Genomic DNA, 23,200 nt, shown 5'->3' on the forward strand with positions numbered 1-23,200 from the left:
TTTCTGTAAAAGTGAAGGGTATTTTGGCATTATGCGATCACGATCACTGTACGCTGTTTACCCATATCTGTGTGTGTGTGATCAGGAACATGGAAAAAAAGAGGAAAACATAAATATACATCGTACAAAGTAATATTGGCCAGTCAAAATAAAATTTCATATTTCGCAAAACCAATCGTCATGATTTCTCGATATACTTAAATGATACGGCAATAATCACAACTGAGAAAACATTTGAAATAAATAGACTCATCATGCAAAAGAACCCGATTCAATTGTAGGTTTAAAGAAAACGTCGAAAGGTTTGTTCACTTTTTTGTTTCATATTCGCTTCCTACTTCCTTTATAATGAAATGTGCGCGAGAAGCTTTATGCCAAGGTAGTAGGCGTAACAAAATCGACCCACTTACTCAAAAGTGCAGAAGTTATTTGAGGAGGAGAACAAAGCCGTCATTCCTTTTATAAAATCAAACAAACCCGTACGACGTAGGCTTTTTAATTAAGTGAATCTAAAAAAAGGGAAAATCAAGATGATTGTATACAAAGTGAGACTTAAAAAAACGAAACAAAAGGAAGAAAAAGAGACGATGGCAATTTTTAACTGACACGATTCGAAGGCGTAGGAGGGAGATAGAGGATTAAACTACTCCTTACCACGATTGCCGGTTCTAATGGCGTTGACGTTACTCAGGTGGTGCTGGCCCGCCCGAATCGGTTTTCGCGATTTGTGCGCTCGGCCCGCGTCGCGCCAGATTCTTCTGCCGGACTGCCTCCTTAATCCGGTCTACCTCGTACTGATAGCGCTTGCGATCTCGCATCGCGCCCTCCTTGGCGTCGCGCAGCGCCGTCTCCAGAGCTTTGACGCGCTCCATCGTCGCCCGCAATCGTTTTTCCAGTTTAGGTAGCTCGCAGCGAAGGTCTGCGTTATCTCTGACGAGCTGTTTGTGCACCTATAATGCAAACGTATTATTATATATGGAATCAATATATTAATAGCACAAATATAAATAGAAACAAGAACAAATTTTAATTATAAATTGGCTACATCTAATAGTGACGTATTGATGGAAAATCTATCCGTAAGTAGACGTGTGATTTGCACATATCTGAACTATATACCTCATCGATATGTACAATGAACTACTTGACGCAGTGGAAGAAAAGCCGGGCGAATAGAGTGAGGGGAAGATAGGTTGCAGTCTTTCTCGTCTCTTTCTAGTAAATTCAATTGGTTCGTATTGAACACGTAGTTCGGCTTCCCCTTCACTGCATCAAGCAGTCCATTCTACATGTCGATGGTATACCTTCGTCAACTGGTCCAGGTTATTTTCCAAGAAGGATATCTTTTGTTTTTGTGCAAGAGAACCGCCATCGTCTTCGTTATCCTCCGCGTTAATGGTCTTCTTTATTCTAGCCTGCAGGTCCTGGACAAACAATTTGCGCAGATTGTGCAAGGTCTGCAGTTCTTTGGCTACCGTATCCTCCAAACCCTTGAGATCTTTCCTTGCCTGGAATCGAAAATTTCGACGTGATTGTAAGCTTACTTTACACGCTCATAAATCTACTTTGGATCGTGCAATCAACAGAGATCGTTCGTCTATCTCGTATGAATTTTGTGGTTCAAACATACTTGTTCTCGGCGCTCGTTCAACAACAAAAGCTCCTGCAGTTTAACCGATTTGTTAGCCTCCTCTTGCTTCAACCGTTCGTAATCGGCCTGCATCTGCTGATGCGCCAGAGTGAACTTCTGATTGAGATCTTTGAGCTCGCTAATCAGTTCCTGCTTCTCAGACAGTTCATCCCTGAGCGCGGCAACCTTGAATAGTGTTAGGCCCAAAATGTTAGAAAATTTGAAGGAAAACAGGATGTAAATCCAAAATTAAACAAATAAAAATTCAATCAATATTCAGCTAAAATGTATTTCACAAGTAAGCAACCTGTTTCTGATGCGCATCCCTCAGCTGATCCATCTGCTCCTCCAAGGCCACTCGCATCTTCGTTGCCGCCTCCTTCTCCTCGGCCTTCTCCTTGTTGGTAACCGCTTGTACTTGTTCGGCGGCCTTCAGCTTGGCGCATTCCTCGCGCAACGCGTCCACGTCCTCTTCCAGAGCTCGCTTGCGCGCTTCGGTTTCCTTCATAGATTCCGTTAGCGTTTGCATACGGGCCTCGTGTTGCGATATCAACAGTCGGCATTCGGCCAAGTCCTTCTCGTACTCGGAAACCTAAATATTTACGCAAACGAAGATTGATTAGAGGTGAGCGATGTGGAGAAGAAATTGATTAATGCGATGACGTGAAACCCGAGCCGCACTCACTTTCTTGTTGCAGTCTACTTGGGAGGTTTCCAATCCCTGACATCGCTGGACCATATTCTTCACCTCAGACTTCATCTTGCTTATGAACAGTCGCGCCACTGTAAATTCCTCCTCCAAGTTTTACCGTTGCTCTCCGGCGGAGAGATCGTAAATTCAATCAAGATCGTTATTGGCGAAACTAACAAAATTGGTATTAAACAAATATATTTTAAAAAATATAATCTAATCTTTATTTTTGTTTGGAAATAATATATCCTTACCTTTAGATTTTCGTTAGACTCGCCACCAATAGCTACACCAATCTCTCCTAAGTCTTTCAGGAAATTCGCTAGCATTTCCGCGATACGTTTCCTCTGATGGGTCGACATGTCGCGTAACTGTTGTAGCTCGGATGCGGTGTTGTTCAGAGCTACTTGTTTAGCTAGAAGCTCCTCCGACATTGACTCCTGTTCTTTGTTCTTCAGCTCGACCTGAAATTTAGTGTAATAAGAACAAAAGTTTGTTTGCGTTCCTGAACAACAGTCTCTTCCATCATTCAGGAAATCTTACCTCTTGCGACTTTTGATCGTAATTAACTGCAAGCTCTTCCAGCGCTTGCAGCACCTCCTTCACCTCTTCCTTAGCGCTCTCGTTCTCCTGTTGTATTCGATTCATCTCCTGTTGTAACTGTTCGTAATCTCGTCTTGCGCTGGCGATAAGTTCCTCCTGTTCCTCCATCTGCTCCTTCAGTTTCTCGACATACTGTGACTGCTGATTGATCTCCTCGTCCTTGTCGTCCAATTGTTGATACAGCCTTTCGCGTTCCTCCTCAAGCTTCTGCCTCTCCTCGTTTGAAAGCGAACCAATCATGAGACCGCCGCCGGAGTAGCAGGCATCGGACTGTCGTCTAGTTTGACTACAAAATAAAGAGTTTTATTATATTTTATAATTCATGATTTGTACACGCAGTAGTCTAAGGCTACATTCCAAAACGTCCTTTCTGAGGAAAATTTTACTCGAAATATATAGTACACGTAACGTATTCTGTTATTATATTACATCAAATAAAATTTTCCTCGGAAAGGACGTTTTGGAATGTAGCCTAAAGTAATAGCAGAGAGGAACCTGAGGCTGGTATTCATAGTCGGATCTTATATTTAAGATCATCTTAAGTACTGTCTTAAGATGCCATCAACCAATCACAGAGCCGTATTAGCATCTTAAGACATTGCTTGAGACGATCTTGAAATAAGATTTGACTATGAATACCGGCATAGACTGCGTTCCGATATTTACTGTCAATACTGAAAATCTACAGTATATGTGACGCAAACTATAGATTTTCAGTACTGGCAGCAACTAACAGTGAATATCGGAACGCAGCCATAGTCGAATCTTATTTCAAGATCGTCTCAAGCAATATCTTAAGATGCTAATACAGCTCTGTGATTGGCTGATGGCATCTTAAGAAAGTACTTAAGATGATCTTAAATATAAGATCCGACTATGAATACTGGCCTGAGAGCGGCCACCGCGGCCTCTTTCGTGCAACCGATATTTGACTAGCATCAGTGCCAAACGTGGATGTAAAGTCTGTTTTACATTAATCGCAAGCAGCTAGTTGCGACTTGCGACATCCAATAGACGCTTAGTTTCTAGTTAAAGCTCGACATTTATTGGGTGTTGCAAATTGCAACTGGCGACTGCAATTAATGTAGAACGGGCTTTACATCCATGTTTGGCGCTGATGCTAGTCAAATATTGGTCACACGAAAAAAGCCGCGGTGACCGCTCTCAGGTTCCTCTCTGGTAATAGCCAATAGTCAATCATCAAAAATGCAAGAATTCAATAATAGCTGCATTTAGTGCATCAAAATGTTCCTGAGTGTTCCTGTGCGATAGCCTGTGTTATTGAGCAAAACCTCGACTACGAGCAACGTTAAAAACATACTGTATGATCTGTAAGGCCCGGTTCCACAACTCACGGTTAAATTAACTGGCCGATTATTCCATTGGAATTGACCAATCGTATTTGTCGTTAAGCAAAATTAACAAATACGATTGGTCAATTCCAATGGAATAATCGGCCAGTTAATTTAACCGTGAGTTGTGGAACCGGGCCTTATTGTATGTTTGTAGCAAAAGTGGTTAAGGACGGGATTCATAGACCGATCTTAAGCTCAAGCATTGTCTTAAGTCTAGCTTCGAGCCGACTTGAGACTTACTTAACCAATTAAATAACAGCATTGACGTCTCAAGATCGTGCTTAAGCTGGAACTTGAATAAGATTCGACTATGAATTCCGGCCTAAGTGTCTATATATTTCAGTGTTCCTGTGCGCGATAGCCTCCTAAGGTCTGTTTTTTATTCCTGCACTGCTGTACTGGTGCAATAAGTTAGAATAAGACAAATATATTTTTTCTCGTTCTAACTTATTGCACTAGTGCAGCAGTGCAGGAATAAAAAACAAATCTCTAAGCAAAGCTACAAGTCACATAAAAGTGACACAAATACGCAATTAATAACGTTTTTTACTGGGAGAACTAGTGCGCATTAAAGTTCAGTGCAACATGGCTTCGCGGGATGGTTCAAATTCACGAGATGCACGGTTAGCATTTGGACTATTACATTTGCTTTCTTCGTCATCATCCAGTAGTGATGAAGATAACTTATTATTAAAATAAGATCCGCGGAAAACACCAAAGATCGAAAACTTTGGTCAAGTCATGCATAACCTTACGGATAAGGATGTAAGTACGTATATATATATATATTCATTGTTTCTGCAGATTTTTGTATTACGTGAAACAATATGTATTGTATAAATATAGTATTAATACTATATATATACAAATATATTATTTTATTTTATATTTATCTATTTCATAGACTTTTCCGAAATAAAAATCAATTCCTAATATAAAGCATATGTAAGCCTGGCTGGACGTTGTCGTTATTATTTAAAGGTTTTTTTTTATAATTATAAATATTTATTATTCGCATATATTACAACAAACATTTCGACTCTCTGTTTGGGACCTCTTCATTATTCTTTCGATTTGTAAACAATTAATATTATAATGTCCTTAATTCTAATGCAAAAACTGATTAAAATAATGGGAAAGCGAGAAGAAAATCAATAAAAATGCATTTATCTTAAAATCTTCTTCCATGGTTTCAAATACAATGGCACAAAATGCGCCACAAAACCGCACTGAGATGGAACTGAGAATAATAGACGTGTTTAGTTGGGAATGCAAAAAACTCACACTTTTAGTGCATTCCGGCAGTGTCACCTGAACTCAATGAATTTCCAGTGCGCACTCAGTTCTGCCCAGTAAAAAACGCTATTATTCAGCGTTTTAATTTCGTGCTCCCATTTTTGGTCATTTTTTATTGGCTCACTATACATGACGTACACTGACATCATGGCATCATGAGCAATGGTTTACTTTGTATCTTTACACCATAATGTAATTTAATCTTATACAGATTACTTATACAGATAATTTTACAATTCTTTCTTTTGTATTCATCTTATTGTCTTAATATGTAAGACATTAAGCCATCCATCTTCAGAAATGCATCAATCAAAACAGAGTATTTTTATCGCAAGCAATCCAGCACAAAAACAAGTGTGCCGCTAGCTTTAATTGGATGGATGTATTTATAATAATGTATGTCTTTATTACCTTCAATAGATGCGGTGATCGGTGTGGTAACATCTGGTCCTTCAATCAGGCTAACCTGCTCCTCTGGTTTAACAGTCTCACCAGATCGCCAACGTGACAATTCTGCCTCCAATTTGTCCACTTTGCCCTTCCATCGCGCCACTTTATCCTTTTCACGTTCGTAACGGCGCTTCCATTCTTCGGCCGTCAATTCCTCATTCACGCATACAACGTTCTTGATAGTCTTGGCGCGTTTACCTACAACGAATACGTACAAAATCTGTCGAACAGAGCAATGTGCTGTCGCAGGTCAAAGAGATATAATAGATTTTTACCGAAATCTAAAGTTGATTTCGTTTCGGATTCGTTAAAACTAGCGGGAGAGCAACAAATGATGATTGTGGTCCTGGCGTTGCCACCCAAGGATTCTTGTAGGATTCTTGTTAGCTTAGAGTCACGATAAGGAATGTGAGTCTTATTGCCGTCAGCCAAGGCCGAGATTACGTTACCAAGTGCAGACAGAGATTTGTTGATGTTTTTCGCTTCATCTAGCACCGTTCCCTCTGCACCGGTTTTAGAAACCTAGTAAAACGCAAAATAGGGAAGATAAAAAGTATAATATAACAGTAATAATAAAATTAAAAAAATGAGATTAAAAACACGTTTTCTTGTGCGATTCTCACCTTTTCGGAACCGGCTAAATCGACGAGGTACAACTTGCCGGAGAGTTTCTTTTGATTCTCCAAATTCTCTTGTTTAACATTTATAAGGAAAACGGAATGGGAACGTGAGCTGTGCTCGTTCATGTTGGTCACGGCGATGTGCCGGTTTGACTTGCCCTCCTCTATCACCTCGAACACTTCCTCAGGACTAGAAACAAACCGCTCGGTCGCGCCTTTCACGAACGGCACCCGGTTTTTGTCTTCGTGTACGCTTAAGTTAACTTTAGATACTAAAACAGAAAATCGAAACAGAGATTACTTTGAGAAGTGCAGAGATATTGATTGTACAAGCATTACTTAATTATTAATATTAATGTCAATTACAAATATAAAATCAAGCGAGGACTTACCATCGAGAAGATCCCTGATTTTATCCATGTAAATCTCAAAGTACGATACTTTGATATGGAATTCCAAGTTCTCCTCCATGCCATATATGTGATTGAAGATGTCATTGACGATTCTCGGGATTATGCCCTGTTTGTTAGGATCACCGATGACTCCCTCCATCGTGTGCGTTTTACCTGTGTATGAAAAACTCAAATATAATATGTATCATGATTGATAATAATTTTAATTTTACAAATTGTTCTTAAATTGTACTTAAATTCTGAAAAAAATTACTAATTTTTCAAACATTTTCCATGTTTTTGCTTAATAAAATTGAAGCATTTTTAAATACAAATATAAAGTGATTTATTCTTATCTAAAAATCTCAATTTATGTGATATATTTTTAGCTAAAAATTTCTTATCTAAAAGTCTCAAACAAAAGTCATATAATAATTGTAAAACAAAAATCAAATGTTTGAAGAGATAATAGTTCTCAGAGTTTCAATGAAAGCGAGATTTTGGATTATCCAAATTCTTCTAGTCAGTAAACACCTGTTCTATAATAAATCTTGAAAAGTTCTTTACCTGACGATGTTTGACCATATGCAAAAATGGTTCCGTTATATCCTGCCAAAACATCTGTGACGATAGACTTTGCGGCCTCATTGTAAACTTTGTCTTGCGTGGCGTTTGGTTTAAATACTTTATCAAAGAGGTATACTTTGCCCTACAATCGATATACATTATGTATAAAAAATTACAGAAAAAAACGCTCTCAATAAAAATAATTCTTATATAGCTATAAATATGTAAAATCTCCCTTATTTCCCAACTGTAGCAATCAATTTATAATAAATGTTTAATTAAAAGCTTGCAAAATTCAAATTATATGAAACATATTAAATCACTGAAGAGTCACCGTTGCATTTATCATGTATGTGTTGCATTTTCCAATGATAAACACTTAATATCTATTTCTATCAATTTAGTTCAACTTATTCCTTGATCTCTTTTTAAAAATTAGAAAAAGATAAAAAGCTAAATCTAAAAAGGAGTTGCTAATACAGCACACAAAATGTGCGGAGTAGACTTTGAAAATTCTAAAGGACATGTGCTCTATGATTCATAGACCCACTATAGACACAACATCTATAGTTACACACAATATATGCAACGATGAGGGAAAACGGGAACGAATCCCGGGCCGGAAATCGAGGCCGAGAATCCACGTTTCACGTACCCCAATGGAGATGCAGTTCTCGTCGTTACCGGACGGGAACTTGACGATAAACTTGGAGCCGGCCTTCTCCTCGGAGTCGTTCAGCGGCCGAAACCTACAGACCACCTTGATGCTGTCCTCGGCAGCGATCTCTCGCTCCCTCGGCGTCTCCATTGCCATTGCGAGTGGAGGCGACGACGGTGAGACGATGACGAAGGTGCGCGCGCGCGCGCTTTTGTCTATGTGTGTACGTGTAGATCTGTGTGTACCTAGCACTCGACTCTGGTATCGGCGCGACCGATACTACTTCTTCTTTACCACCACCACCTCCTCCTCCACCTCCTCCTCCTCCTCCTCCACCACCTCCTCTTCTTAGGCTGTTCTGCGTTGCTTCTGATTATCCTCGGCTGCGATTGTACATGGAGCGAGGCATAGGCGACGGGATGGCATAGGCGCGTACCGCATGAAGGGACCGTCGTCCACTTATATCTGTCTCCTTCTCGCTTTCCCCTCCTACCTCCGCTACTCCGCTCCGCTCTGCTCCGATAGCAGCAGGCCCGTGTCTGTCACCGTTCTCTCGTCGAGCAGCAAGATGGCGGCGGCCGATGAGTGGCTTGAGGTTTATAGACCGACTGGCCTGATCCTGGGCCACAAGGCCCACTTTGGGTGGCAGGCGCGACGGGCGACGATGACGCCTCGGCAGGTCCGCACCTACGTCCGTCTGTTTGTCTCTCCCTCCCTTTCCCTCTCGGCCTCCTTTCTCGCTCGCTCTCGTTCGATTCGAAAATCGCGAGCGCGTAACGTTTCTCTTCCGCTGCGGGCCGCGAGGACGAGGAGGCGATCGCGCGGCGATGGTGTGGCGCGGCTACGCGGCCTACCTATCTACCTACCTCCAGAGAAACTTTGCGAGCGAGCGAGCAATTCCCCGAGTGCTGCGCCTCGCGCGCGCGCGCAATCGATGACGAGTCTCTCTCTCGACGAGGACGAGGAGTCGGGGAGACGTGACGGCGACGTTGCGTTGCGCGCTACATACGCCGCACACCTACACCTACACCTACACTCTTATTATTGTCATTTTTATGGCTCTAGGGGCTGCATCGTGCTTTTCGAGCGCGCGTTGCCTCGCCTCACCTTTCAAAGTGCAAAACTGTCCGCGACGTTTTTTTTTCCTCCTCTTTATAATCGCTCTTGTTATGTGCGTCTCTCAATAAAATTAATAATAGATATTGTTATTGGAGTATAAACTAAAATTAATTTGAAATAGTTAAAAGTTACACTGAAAAACAAATTAAGTTACGTTCAAATTAAATTAAATTTCAACTCAAAAATTATTTTAAATAGCATTATTTATTATATTAAATTAAAATGTAATTTTTTAAAATTAATATATGACTCAAATAAATTATTTTACTTGCAAATTAATGTAAATTTATGAAATAATTAACAAAGAAAAATTTTTTTACATGGATATATTATTATTATTATTGTTACTTTTTTATTTTACTTGTTTTACTTGCAAATTAATGTAAATTTATGAAATAACAAAGAAAAATTTTTTTACATGGATATATTATCATTATTATTGTTACTTTTATATAGATCTATTCTTTATATAGATCTATATACGCATACATCACAGCCATAGTGAAATGCGCTTCTTCCTGATGACGAAAATGAATAGAACATTAAGAACTTTGTTGTCTCATCACAATTAATCTGCCTTGCGTGTCTTCACGATCCCGAATTTATTTCCACATTGTCACCGTCGCAATTCTTGTCGATGAATAAACGAAAATTCACATAAACATATATCTTTTAGATTCTATAGAAATATACTCAAGACATTTTACATATCCGTCAAACCTCGATGATTCTTGGAAAGATACGCATCGTTTTTTTGGGGAATCATTGGGGGTTGTGCATTGTTTCTTCGTCTTTCAAAGATGAATCTATTTCAGTTAATAATTTGAAATATCAGATGCGCGATGCAACTAATAAGAACGTATTCAAACGCGAGGGCGATATATCGATAATACAACTTCGAGTCTCGCTATTTCGATACATCGATTTATTGAGGCGCTATAATATCAAAGCTAAAAAATTAAAATAGAAATATTTTTATTTAAAGGATGTATCTATAAAAAATATTATTTAAAATAAGTATTCTATGTTGTAAATATAAAAAATGCAAATAGTATTTAACATTTATATGTATTTATTTGAAATAAGATATTTATTTTGTTATGTCATGAACATTAAGGATAAATATATATAAACATCTTATTTCCAGTAAATATATATATATATTTATTTATTTATTTATCAACACTATTTTTTATACCTATTTACTATATAAAATTTATTTAGACATACCTTTAAATATTTTATTAATGTTTCACTTCAATTTTTTCCAGCACATTGTACAACATAAATAAGTCATGAATAAAATTTGAATATCGATAAAATTTACTTTTCAACAAGTATAAAAAGATATTTTTAATTGTACATTATAAAACATAAAAAAGTTATCCTACGAGTATTCATCATGTATAAAATTATTTACTAGTATTCACAAATATGGTTGCCAACCACAGTAAACTCGACACAGATTTGCGGGATCTCGGGCTTCTTGTAGGAGCCTCTCGACTTGTCCGGGAACGCTGGACACCAGACCATCCTCGGTGCCCTGCAGTTTTTGCTCAATCCTCAAAAGAGCTCTCTTGGCGATCGTGTTGGTTTCCACGGGCGCTAAAGATTTAAACGTTAAAATTTAATGGATTAGGCTGTGTCATAATTAATCAGAATCAATCAGAGTCTTGTGGCTCAAAGACTAATTGTTCTCTGTCTTAATTTTTCTTACCTCGTCCACTGTTTTCCAGGAATCGCTTTACGACATCGCTCTGCATCTTGCAAGCTTTTTCCGGTGTGATCGCCCACGTAAAGAGTGGATCATATAGCAGAACTTGAAGGAGGGTGATGATAATCTGCCTCTGATCGCGCAGCATTGTCATGGTCACCTCGCAACTACGCCTCATGGTGCCCTCGATGCCGGAGACACCCATGGCAACCTCGATGTCTCTAGTTAGCCTGCAATAAGACGAATAACAAATCAATAATAATTAAATAGAGATTACAAAAAACTAATGTATAAAATTCTAATAAAATATAAAATATCCCTCCGGTGCGCTTTTCACAGACAAAATGATTCATATGATTTCACCTGAAAGGAATTGTTTCGGGTAAGGGTAGGACCTTGCCCTGCTCGAAAGCAACGCCAAAATCGATGTGCACCACTTCGGCAGTGTGTTCGTCAATAAGAATGTTACTCAAGTGTCTGTCACCGAGGCCCAGAATATAACCCGCGATAGATGTTGTGGCGACGCTGCGCGTATATGTAAGAGTCCTCTCGACCCAAGTCTCGGGCGATCGATACTTCTCCTCGAAGAAATGATGAAACGCTGGCTTCATACGTTTGCAGCACTCAAGAAAGATCCTCAATTTCACCTAGATAAAAAAATAGAATTTAAAGAGCTGAATATTTGAAAACAAAATCTCAAAAGTTAATGTCTAAAAAAAAAGTTTCAATCTGTAATTATTGAAAGTTATTACAATTTAATCTTTAAAAATATTAAATTTTCAAATATTCAATTAAATTTGAAAAACTCAAAAAATTTTTACTAAAATATATTCTAATAAAATTCATGCCTTAAGAATAACTGTTAGCAACCGATAAATCGAAAGATGTCTATTCATTATTTACCTCGTTTGATTCTTGTGCAACCTTCATCAACTTTTCTCTGGCCGCTTTTGCAGTCAAATCCTGTGGATAGTACTTTTTGTGTAGGCCGGGCGCGTCCGAATTCGTGTATACCAGAGTCGCCGCGATGGGCACCGTATTGTCGCACCACTCTAGTACACCCGACCTTTGTGTCAGCGGCACTACTTTGTACGTTCTGATACGTAGATTCCGCCGTTGCGTCTCCTTACAAGTGCGTAACAGTGTGTTTATCACAGTGAACACCTGTTGCATCACTGCGTCTTGCCGCAGGTCGTCCTTGCCTTTGACCAATTGTCGGCGCTGCACACCGTCGGTGCCAACGCAGATGATCTTTTTAGGTGCAGTTACGCCGCCGACAAACTCGCAAGAATCCTTATATGAATGTATGCCGATCACGTTGACATAATTGCATGATGGTCTCACAAGTAAACTCAGAGTCGGTAGGAGAACGTTGTTTAGGTTCTTGATCTGCAAAATCGATAGACTTGAAATCAGATTTCGGATCGCGATCTATATTACTTAAAAAGATATCGAACCAAAGTTGGAAAAATACCTTTGATATCGGCTGGTCCCGCGCTATTGGGAAGCGTTTATTGGATTGACACGTGCCTTTTGGTTGCCAATAGGCAAAACTCAATAATGCGCGCGATAGATTTTCCATCTCGTGAACAATTGTCCGCACGGAGGAGTCGGTTATTCGACTGAGAAGCTTCTTGGCACCTAGCACGCGACGCTCTTCCTTTTTCGCGACTGTCGAAGGACCTGATTCGTATTCGTTATCGCTGTGCAAATTTTTCAGTGCTAGCACCACAGGTAGGGTATGGTATGGATGTTCCAGGGCGCATCGTTCGAGGATTCGGAAGATCCGTGCGGAGAAGCTACGTTGCTGTTTGAAATCGTTACTTATGTGAGCGGCCAGCTGCGGTACCAGCGGCACAAACTTGAACGACGGCACGGTGTCCAACTCGTCTAGCAGCTCCTCGTTCACTTTGTCATCGTACATGTTATCCAGCCAGAGTGCCACTAGTCGAAAGATTAGCAGATTGTGCTCCTCGCTGCTGCACAATGTTTTTAAATAATACTTTAGAGCCTGCGCGAGATAGTTGTGCCTCTCTTGTTCGATATTCTTCAGCTCGGCCGCGTCGTTCGTCGATTGCTTCTGATCGATTATTACGGCCTTCCTAAGATCTTGGTTCTTCATCATCTGCGCTTGGACCACTTTATTTGTATTACTATGAGCATATTCCTTCAGTGCCTCGAATGTTGGAGAATTCATGTATGCGGTAATCTGTTGATACTGTGCGTCGGCAAAACGTGCCAGTGCAACCTAAGATGAAAAGCATGTAAAGTAATTTACCCTTAAATAAATCAAATTATTTTTTAATTTAATCAACTAATAAGTTGGACCCAATAACTTGCCTAACAAAAGTAACATAAAGCGAAAAAGAAAGATCATTCTTTTCTGTAGATATTTATAATATTCATTATGAAAGAGAAAATCTAAATATTTCGTATACAAATTTTATATAGTAATAATGTAAATCGCTGTTGTTGTATACAAGTCCCCAATTAATAACAATTTAAATTTATCTTTCTACCTGTGTGTCATGTAAATTTTTGACAACATCGGGCGTTTGCTCATCGATAGCTTCGCTGATCTCAATGGATATTAGGTAATACTTTTGTATCACCGCTTGAGGATTCTCCGACTTGGTTTCTGCCATCCAATCACCGTAGACTCGTAGAGCCTTAGCTTTTAAATCTGGTCTCGGGTTCTTCTTTTCAATTAGAGTACGTAATAGACGACGCGCTATCACTTGCTCGTTATTCATCCACGCTAGGAGCGATTCTTGATAAACCAATTGATTCTTCAGATTTACAGGCAGATTTTGATGCATCTGAAGAGTCCTCAGCGCTCGGGTTGCCACCGAGAAATTTCCCTGAGTCTCCGCGACTTTCGCCAGACCCAGACAAGTGGCAAAAAACGCCTTCTGCACGTTCACGTTTGTCCGCAGGGACTCACGAATGCGAAACATGGTGATACGTTGCCACAGAATCGGTTCCACATAATCAAACTGACCAGTCGAACTGATCTCGTGCTCGTTCCAACGTCGCAAAATCTGCGGATACCTTTCCTCGGGTAAGTCAGCAGCCCAGTTCAGCTGCTCGATCTCGCGCAACAACCGTAGCTGTGACAATATTTGATTAACAGTCTTGCTGCTCTCCGGACTGATCACTCGTAGCTCGTTGATCACACTCATGCGGCCACATTCGATCGCTCGATCTATGCTTCGCCGATCGTTCTCGTGAAAGCACTTCAATGCGTGATAATGATGCACGTGAAATGCGTTCTCTAGCGACTCCAGTCGCAACTGATGAGATTGAAAGTCGTTATAATTAGCAACATTAACGGGTAGATTCCATTTACCGAGTCTCCAGGCACATTCGTAACTAAAGGAAGAAATTTATAAATGTTGAAAAAAATTATAATTAATTAAATTTTATTTATAATTAAATTTTTATATAGAACTTATAAAATGTACTAAAATTTTACCTAAATTTCTCATCCAAATTATTGCCTAAGAATTGCCATTGAAGGAATTGCAGCCCCGAGTGGTGCAGTGCATTCGCCATCTCTAATCTGGCGTTCGCCACCGACGAGTGGTTGGACAGCTCGATATCCTGTGCGAGCATGACCTCGTCCCAGCGATTGATACGGGCGTAGTATTGCACGCGAGAGTCGTGATCGAGTAAGTGTGACGATCCTGCGCCAGATTTCGCATCCGGATCACTGATGTTCAAATAGGTGTCCAGCATAATGTTTTGCAACACCCGACCGATCTCCGGCTGCCGTTCGTAGATGTAATCGATCCTCGGATCATTGCTGAAGTCCGGATAGTCCGACGAGATCAATTCGCAGGCGAGTTGCGCGAACAGTAGGGCTGTATAGTACGCGGAGCATTTGTGCGCCGCTCTCGCTAGATAGATGTAGTTGAGCCTTAGGATCGTACCATCCGGTAGCTGGGCACGCACGTGGTTCACTATGTCCAGCATGCGACGTACGATCTTCTGGTCGCAGCTGTCGCCTTTCGATGTTGGTGACGCAGTGGTGGTCTCCGGTTCATTAAGCGCAAAGTGTTTCCTGTAAATAATTGATATGATTTGATGATTAAATTTTTTCAAATCTAAAAAAATTTTAAATCTTTTCTACATTTTAGAATATTTAAATCTTTTCTTTTCAAAATAACATCACTTGAAAAACGACAAAATACTTATACTTCGCTATTTACAAAAATATGTAGATTTCGTTCCAAGCAGACTGTCTCACAACATTAAATCCTTTGTTACTTAAGCGTTTATGATACCTGATTAATAATACCTGAAGAATTGATTGACGCAATCGCACATGGCATTGATAAAGCTGTCGTTTGCATGGATGACGAGGTAAACGATTCTTGGCAGAATCAGCTCGCAAAATTCGACGCTGAGGCGACAGACCGAGAGAAGATTCTCCAAGTAGGAATCCGCGAAGCACTCGGCAATGTTACAAGTAACTTTGATGATCCATTCCGCGTAACTGTCGCCGTTCTGGACGGTCCACAGCGTGTTTTCTGGATTCATGATGGTGCGAAATCTCGTGGTATCTACGTGGAAAGACGTCTGTTTGACGTAACGGCCGTGAATAAACGGTCGAATGTAGTCAATCTTCAAAGGCGCGCACTCGAGGACATTTGATAGATCCTTCGAGTTCTCAACCAGTTCACGGCCATAGGAGGTTGATAGCACTGCGTAAAGGGCATCGGCGCTCACCTTAAACAAATATTCTTTTTTTTTATAATTTTTAAAAATATTTCTTAAAAAAAACGTCATACTTAAATAAAAAATATATATATTAACAGAATTTGTTTTGCTTATGACAATGCGATGAGAAATTGAGATAACAAAATTTAATTATAATAGAAACCTTGCGAAGTTCAACCGAGTTCTCCACGAGAAAGCTCGTTAACATCGCGACCGACCGATAGGTCAGAGCTTCTATTGGATCATCCTCTTTTCGGACGAGACTTCCAGCAGGTCGTAGAGCTACTGTAGAATCCATCGGGCCTATCTCGCCAAGGCACTTGGTAGCTTCCATCGACACGCATGGATTAGGTGACTCCGTTAGCTTGATGAGTCTAAAAAGTAAATTTTTTTAAATGTACAATATCCCGTAACAGATGAAAAATACAAAGTCAGAGAGATACCGAAAGAAATTAAATAATAATTATTTAGAATACAAATTTTAGTATAAAATGCATTATTTACTTGAATATTAACCGATGCAGAATACTAGCACCATCCTCGGGATACGGTCTTTCCAACTTTCGATGCAGTTCTCGCAGCTCGCTTTTTCTCATCGACAGCTGTTGCGTGAAATTTGTAAGATCTTCGAGCGTGCACTCAGCGTTCTCTTCGCTCATAGCGTCCAAGAATCGCTCCAATTCATCCTCAAGACGTAGTGCGGATCCATCCTCCGATCTGATAGTGTTATGGGCTTTCCTTGCATCCCGGAAAACCTCGTGATTCGGGAACGAGCCGAGTTTCGCAATGGCCTCTCGTAGCACGTCTTTTTGCTCTACCACGAGAAATCTGAGCAGACTCGTGGCGATCTCACTGACGCTGCTCGTTTTCGATTGCGCCAGGCCGATCAAGTTTGCCACGATAAACCGAAGAACATCCTGGACTTCCGCGGCTCTCGTTGGCAGAGCTTGTCTCAGAAACAGGTTTAGAAACCTGCAGCATGCCGTGACGAGCGTCTCGTCGCCGTCGCCACCATTTCTAATCAGATGCAACAGGCTGTAGCAGATGTCCCGAATCAGGAACGCGGCCATCTCGTTGAAGACAGGATTTGCGAAATCGTGCGTCAACCGTAAGCAGAAGTACGTGTACTGATGCAGCCGCTTGAGCTTGTCCTCGCGGGAGCGCGATAAGTGCACGGCGCTCGCGAGCTGCAATAGCGTTTTCTGTAGTGTCGCTGGTTGCTGGACGACCAGCACGCGCGTGTTCAGGAGATTGTGTGATTCTAGATAATTGAAGCAGAGATTTAGCATGTCTCGCGAGAAGTGTGGCGGATCCATCGCCGGAAAGCATCCGGATGAAATCGAGAGAACGCGGCTAAAGTCGCCCTCATCATGCAATCGCCGTATCAGTTCTATAAGAACGTCCTGCAAGCGAGAACGGAACAGATGATTGAAACTGCGCGTGTCCGCGAACTCGTCCGTGTTATTTATCATCTTGCGCATCGTTTCGACAGCCGGACTGTCGAATACAACGGCACGTGATATAAGCCACACAAAGCAGGATGGAAAAGCATCCTCGAAGACCTGGTTGAAAGCCACACCGGCATGATTTGTGCAGAAGGACATGGCTTCGTCAATATCTGAGGTACGCAACAGAACTGGGACGATACAGTTGATATTCTTTTTAAAGAACTCGTTGATAGTCTCGCATCCTGTTGATAAGAATAAGTTTAATCCTCATTTTAACTTACATTAATTAAAATAATCGAATCAAATAGTAATTTATATGTTATTGTATGTTATCAAAATATCTTATCTTTAATCTTATAAAATGTTGATAAAAATCTATTTAAAAAGTTTTATAATACTAATATTAAATCAGTAAATAATTCTTTATACAATTTTTATCATGTATCAATATTGTATCAAGTAAATGCATTCATACCCACGAGCGTCCACGGAAAGCTTTGCAATAGACAATGGGCGTCTTCAATCCAGGAAGTAAGCAGATAGTTTAAGTTATCCTCAATGAGTGACACGTATGTCGTCGTGTGCCGTGCTGCTGCCAAGAGGACCTTCCGCACCATCTGCACATTCACCTCCTTTTCCGTTGTCAATCGCAATAACGCACACAGGGCGCGACCTTGAAGAACTCCACTGGCACATACTATGGAGGCTAACGCGATCAACGCGGTGACCGTCCTGGTTTCCCTTTCATCCTGCAGTTGACTCTCTATCAAACTGTTACTACTTCACAAGAATTTAAAAAAAAAAAGAAAAAAATTACAACAAATGTTATTTTGAACCATGTATACGAGTATTAAGAATTATTATAAAATAAAAATAATAAAAATTGTATTATAAAATAATTTATAAAAAAATATTGTCTAATTTATTTTAATGTTAGTATCTTCCAAATATTAATATCTTCTTATATTATATTTTAAGTTCATACTTTCGCGAATTGGAATTCGATTGTTGAGCTGTCTCATCAAGCAGTTTGAACACAGTTTCCTCTACTTTGACGAAAATCCGTTCCTTCCATTTGTAAGCGATATTTCTAAGGGACAGCAGCTCCTGCAAGCATCGCACCGCTTGTGAACGGAGCACAAAGAGCGCATCGTCGATGTAACTGAGGATGCTGTTAAGTATCATCAGAACGTCATCGTTGTTATCAGAAACGCCAACGTGACTCCACGAGAAGTCTGGATCGATTTGTACGCAGCTGCACGCGCACTTCATATAGCTCGTATGCACGAGAACGCTGTAGTTTCGTTTGTAGATGCGCTTGTGAAGCTGCTCGAGCGTTTGGATGATTAGTCTGGGCGAATAACCGCGTTTGATTGAGTATTCAAAGAAATATGGCAGTAGATGCAACAGCTGTCGCAACGATTTCTCGTCTTTACAACCCTTTTGGCATAATTCCATCAGAAATTCCAGTGGTTCATCCGCGCATTCTCGGTGGATCTCGTCGTGATCGCGCGTGGCGAGCGACTCGAGGATTGTCAACGATATCCTGGAGTCCACGTGGCTCGTAAAGTCTTGCTGCAGGGTCAGCAGATTGTGCATTATCTTCTTCTGTAACATGGACTTGCAGCAGTCGATGTCCTTGTCGATATGCAAAGCGCAAAAAGATGATAAGGCCTCCACGATGTACAGGCGAATCGCGCCCTCGCGCGGTAGACTCGGATTCGGGTTCGACGTCTCTAGACATGTGTTGTATGAACGTCTGCGTCTTCCCTGGAGAAAAGATGGAATATCAGAGTTGATTATTAATAGTACATTTCGTTATCTGTACACGAAAAATAATCTGTTTCTCAATTCACTCAAGGACCACACTTCGGCGCACAAGTAACAAAAATCAATTCGTTACACAAGAACTCATAGTTTCCTTTACCTGAGCGTTATCTTCGTAATAATCGTAACTACAATAATTGTCATCTAGATTCATCAGATCAAATATGTTTCTTATCATGTCCACTGTAGAGGCTGATACGATTATTTTAGCAATTTCCGTATCGTAGGTCGCTCCATAGAGCATTCTCAGTGCCTTAGTTATGCTGAACAAATACACGTTTTTGCACCTGCGAGAAAGTATTTAATGTAATAAAAATAATAGTGTACGACTTAGAGCTAGAAATAGTAAATAAAAAACAATAAAAATTTAAGTACAGTATAAAATCTGTTAATGTAGAGAAAATAAAGAATTTTTGTATTAAAATTTGTATGTAATTTTATGTACCTGGTCCAGTCAATTTTCGTCAGAATTTCGAAGCTACTTTTCAATTGCTTTTCCATCACATTGATTAGTAAACCATAACTGCCGGTATCCTCCATTGTAAGAATACCAAGCTGCTTCAGAGCGGACAGCAGTCTCGCCACAAACGCTAGTTTCATTAGTATCATATAAACTTCAAATGTATTTTTATTTTCGTCGTTGTCATCCTCTTCTCGAATAAAGTCATGCATCTGCTTTCTCAGAAAGTTGAGCACCTCCTGCACATAGGCGACAGGACTTCCAGTGTCGGACAGTACTATTCCGGAATCTCGTACAACGCGCTCGTCTTTCGAACTCACTAACAACTCCACCTTGAATATTAAAGACGCGTGACAAAGCTGCGAGAGGTCAGTCAAATGGATATCTCGATGTGGTACAAAAGTGGTTGTATGCGCCTCCTTGCGACTCTGCAAGGATTTCTGCTCCATCCTGGTGTTCTGTCTGTGACGAGAGCTCAAAACGAGGTTTACCGATAACGTGCAGATGTCCTCGATAGCATCGACGGACAGTCGCGTTGCCAGCTTCTGCCATGGCATGTTCAATAGCCATTCTAACAGGCGCGTCCTGTCACAGATTGGCGCCATCATCATCGAAGGTGATGAATCCAGTACCGACGTGGACGCGTCCACTGGTAAAGAGATACGCTCGCACAGCCGTCGTAGCGTGTGCACGCTATTCAGCGACCAGCGTATCGCTTTGGTCAGGTACAATCTGAGGAGAGCATTAGCATTCGGTATCCTATTGTATCTTATAAAACGGCGAATTAACAAATGGCCCGATTCCTCGTTTTGATTTGCTCCGAGAGATCTGCAAGAATAATCTTGTTGAAATTGGACATATACATCATAACAATGCAAATGTTGGAAATAAATGTTACATATCTAGAAATAAAGTTTTTATAGACAATACACAAATTGTTTTAAGTTTAAGTGTATCCAAAAGTGTATCCAAAAAGTAAAAATTAAAATTAGAGCACGTACCTAAGTAGCATGTCCCATATCTTGCTCCAGTGAATTGTAGCATCCTGCATTTCCTCTTCATTAGACATCTCGTTTTCCATGAGGACAGCAGCCAGATTATACAAATTATTCATAATAGACTCGTCTCGAGACACAGCGAGCTCCGTCAAACGTTGCAGCAAAGGTGCGAGATCTTGTGACCTCAGACATTGGGGATACTTTCTTAATGTTTCTGTCAGAATTCTTAATAACGGCCACACTTCCTCAGGATTACTTTCTGTTACCAGGTCAACAATGTTTTCAATTTTGTTCATTGTTCGTCTGCGTTTGGCTTGAGAATAAAAGCCCTCGAGGGAACAAGTAAAACTTGCCGAGTTGTCCATTATCTGTTTTATAACTGCATATGTAACATTTGTTGAATTAATAACTTATTCGCTTACAATTAAACAATTATATAACTAAATCTTTTGGTAATGTAGTTGTGCATATAATTAATAAAAAACTTATAATAATTAATAACTATGAAAGTTTATATAATTATATTTAATAATTGTTAATTCAAATTTTTTCAGGGTTGTATAAGATATTTTTTTATTTTTCTAACTTAAGTTAAAATTAACAACTTAAAAAATTAATTTAAACAATACAGAAAAAGAATTTTTGAATTTATAAAATAATGCTGCTAGAAAAAAATTATAAAACCAATAAAATAACTAGTAAATATAAAAAATACCTTCGCTGGCAAATTGGATGAAACTGCACCATTGCACATCCAATTTGCAGTTCTCCTGAATAAGCTGAAACATGCTACGTAACAAGCTTCTCCACTTGTCCCAATCAAATGCGTAAGCGCCATCGTCGTGACTGGAGATACCCCCTGGATGGTGAATCTGTAGAAAGATCAATAACAGTCTGTACTTTTCCTCAGAACCGTTCAAACGTAAAATATCCATTGATATGCTCTCGCTGAACTTGCAGAGTGCAATTTTGGATTCCGTTGTAATCTGCTTGCACACACTGCTGCTCAGTTTGTAGAAACACTCCATTAATTGCTCGTCGTTGCTTGCTTTGACATTTTCGAAAACGTTTTCTAAAATGAAATTTTACTTTACATTAATTTCAGAACAATGTAGAATATTATTTTGTCTGTTAACATTAATATTTCAGGACAGTTTAGAATAACTAAGTTAATTAAAATTTTCAGTGTACCTAAAAACAACAGCATATTCTTCACGTGAGGAAGTAAATTTGTGTGTGGGAAAGAGTAATCGACAATCATTTGCAATCCATCTAACACTTTGTGGTTTTGGAGGTGTGCTTTCCCATACAGCTTGGTGCAAGCAATCAATAGATCTCTCCATTGATCTGCCGTGATATTTCTGTGATTTATACTCTTGGGCAGTATATATTTCACCAATATCCTTAGATATGTATCCTGATAATGCACATAAACTTTAGAATCTAATATCTGCAGTATCATAGCAACTATGTCACTGCTTCTCAGGAACACAGCTGACCTCTCATTGGCTCGGCGAATTGTGTCAATCACGAAATTACTGAGAGACTGTCTGTCATTATTCTTAGCATTTGTTTCTTTACCAGGCTTCTCTGCTTCCTAGATTAATTTTATTCAACAAAATGTTAAAAGATGCTTTTATATAATATAAAAAGATAAATAGAAATATATACAAATAATTCAAAAATGTTATTGAGAGAAACATATTCTATATAAATTATGAGATTTTTACTTACTTCAGTAATCAGTTTATGGGCAGTGTATATGAGATAAGGCCAGTTGGCCTTTCCCTGAGCTTTTCTCTCTGTATTTTGGCATATTTCCTGGAGAACGTCGTCGTTTTGATATAAATCCAACAGCTCGGATATGCATCGCTAAAAGTTGACAGACTCTCATTATGAAATAAAAGGAAATACAAGGTGTGATACAAGGAACTAATGGAACATGCTTTTAATCAGATTCCTCAACCAATTGTTTGGCCAACATTCGTAGAAAATTTGATATAGCTTTGAAAGAGCAGCTGATTTAAAAAACACTGTATACTGCGAAACTTAAGTCTTTGTTTTAAACAATAGCACTGTAAACTGACGAGGCGAAAGTGTCTGCAAACGAGAGAACCATTCGTATGTTTTACATCGAATTTCAAATGACAGATTGAATGTTACGTTTAACTTTCCGATTAGGTCAAATTAGGCACAGGACGAAAATTTGACGTCTTTGAGTTTTGATCAATGACAATCAAATAACAAGCGGTTAATAGCGGTGACAATGGTTACCCTCTTATCTGTTACTCTTGTGCTGTCGGCTAGCTTCAGGATGTCGGCGATCCTTTCCGATAACCGCGACATATTCGCAGCTCTCACGACGCTCTTTCGGCAGGCGTCGAAGCATCGGCTGCGAAGGGATTTGAGGGAAAATCACGTCGAATCTCGAAAATATCTCGCGAAATATCAAGCGCAGCGGATCGTTTAATCCTCCCGCGCGAAATACCGCCAAATGCCACCTAACTTAAACTGTGAATAGACGAATACCTAGATCCGGCTCTTGTGAGAACACACACGTGAAGGCGCAAGCGTTTTGATTGACCAATTGAGACGAAGAATTTTACGAATTGACCAATCAAGGATCGTTTCGAAGCGTCTAATTGCAGCT

At 39.9% G+C, this 23,200-nt stretch overlaps 2 protein-coding genes across 3 annotated transcripts; both read right to left on the reverse strand.

Moving 5' to 3' along the window:
• Positions 1-480: 480 nt before the first annotated feature.
• Positions 481-9,219, reverse strand: LOC118644061 (kinesin heavy chain-like). Its single transcript, XM_036295090.1, is given in 17 exon segments — positions 481-509; positions 655-718; positions 720-950; positions 1,305-1,508; positions 1,631-1,816; positions 1,938-2,222; positions 2,316-2,432; positions 2,435-2,460; positions 2,575-2,785; positions 2,865-3,175; positions 3,178-3,210; positions 5,987-6,223; positions 6,301-6,547; positions 6,649-6,917; positions 7,038-7,211; positions 7,605-7,746; positions 8,260-9,219. Coding segments are annotated over 17 exon segments (2,910 nt in total). The 5' UTR covers positions 8,419-9,219; the 3' UTR covers positions 481-495.
• Positions 9,220-10,608: 1,389 nt separating this feature from the next.
• LOC105835591 (serine-protein kinase ATM) lies at positions 10,609-23,048 on the reverse strand. 2 transcript variants are annotated; one of them, XM_012679039.3, is made up of 19 exons: positions 22,825-23,048; positions 22,285-22,422; positions 21,742-22,147; positions 21,266-21,622; positions 20,554-20,929; positions 19,538-20,380; positions 19,193-19,379; positions 18,251-19,035; positions 17,741-18,042; positions 16,322-17,507; positions 15,981-16,191; positions 15,396-15,826; positions 14,571-15,158; positions 13,615-14,467; positions 12,570-13,343; positions 11,999-12,484; positions 11,459-11,742; positions 11,099-11,325; positions 10,609-10,986 (listed from the first exon to the last, which is right to left on the reverse strand). In XM_012679039.3, the coding sequence occupies exons 1-19, from the start codon at positions 22,894-22,896 to the stop codon at positions 10,808-10,810; spliced, it is 8,685 nt and encodes a 2,894-aa protein (XP_012534493.1). In that variant the 5' UTR covers positions 22,897-23,048; the 3' UTR covers positions 10,609-10,807. The 2 variants fall into 2 exon arrangements, with proteins under 2 accessions (XP_012534493.1, XP_012534492.1); XM_012679038.3 differs by having other exon boundaries at positions 17,741-18,045.
• Positions 23,049-23,200: the final 152 nt, after the last annotated feature.

This window comes from Monomorium pharaonis, unplaced genomic scaffold (assembly GCF_013373865.1).
Source record: "Monomorium pharaonis isolate MP-MQ-018 unplaced genomic scaffold, ASM1337386v2 scaffold_613, whole genome shotgun sequence".
Taxonomy (NCBI): Eukaryota; Metazoa; Arthropoda; class Insecta; order Hymenoptera; family Formicidae; genus Monomorium; species Monomorium pharaonis.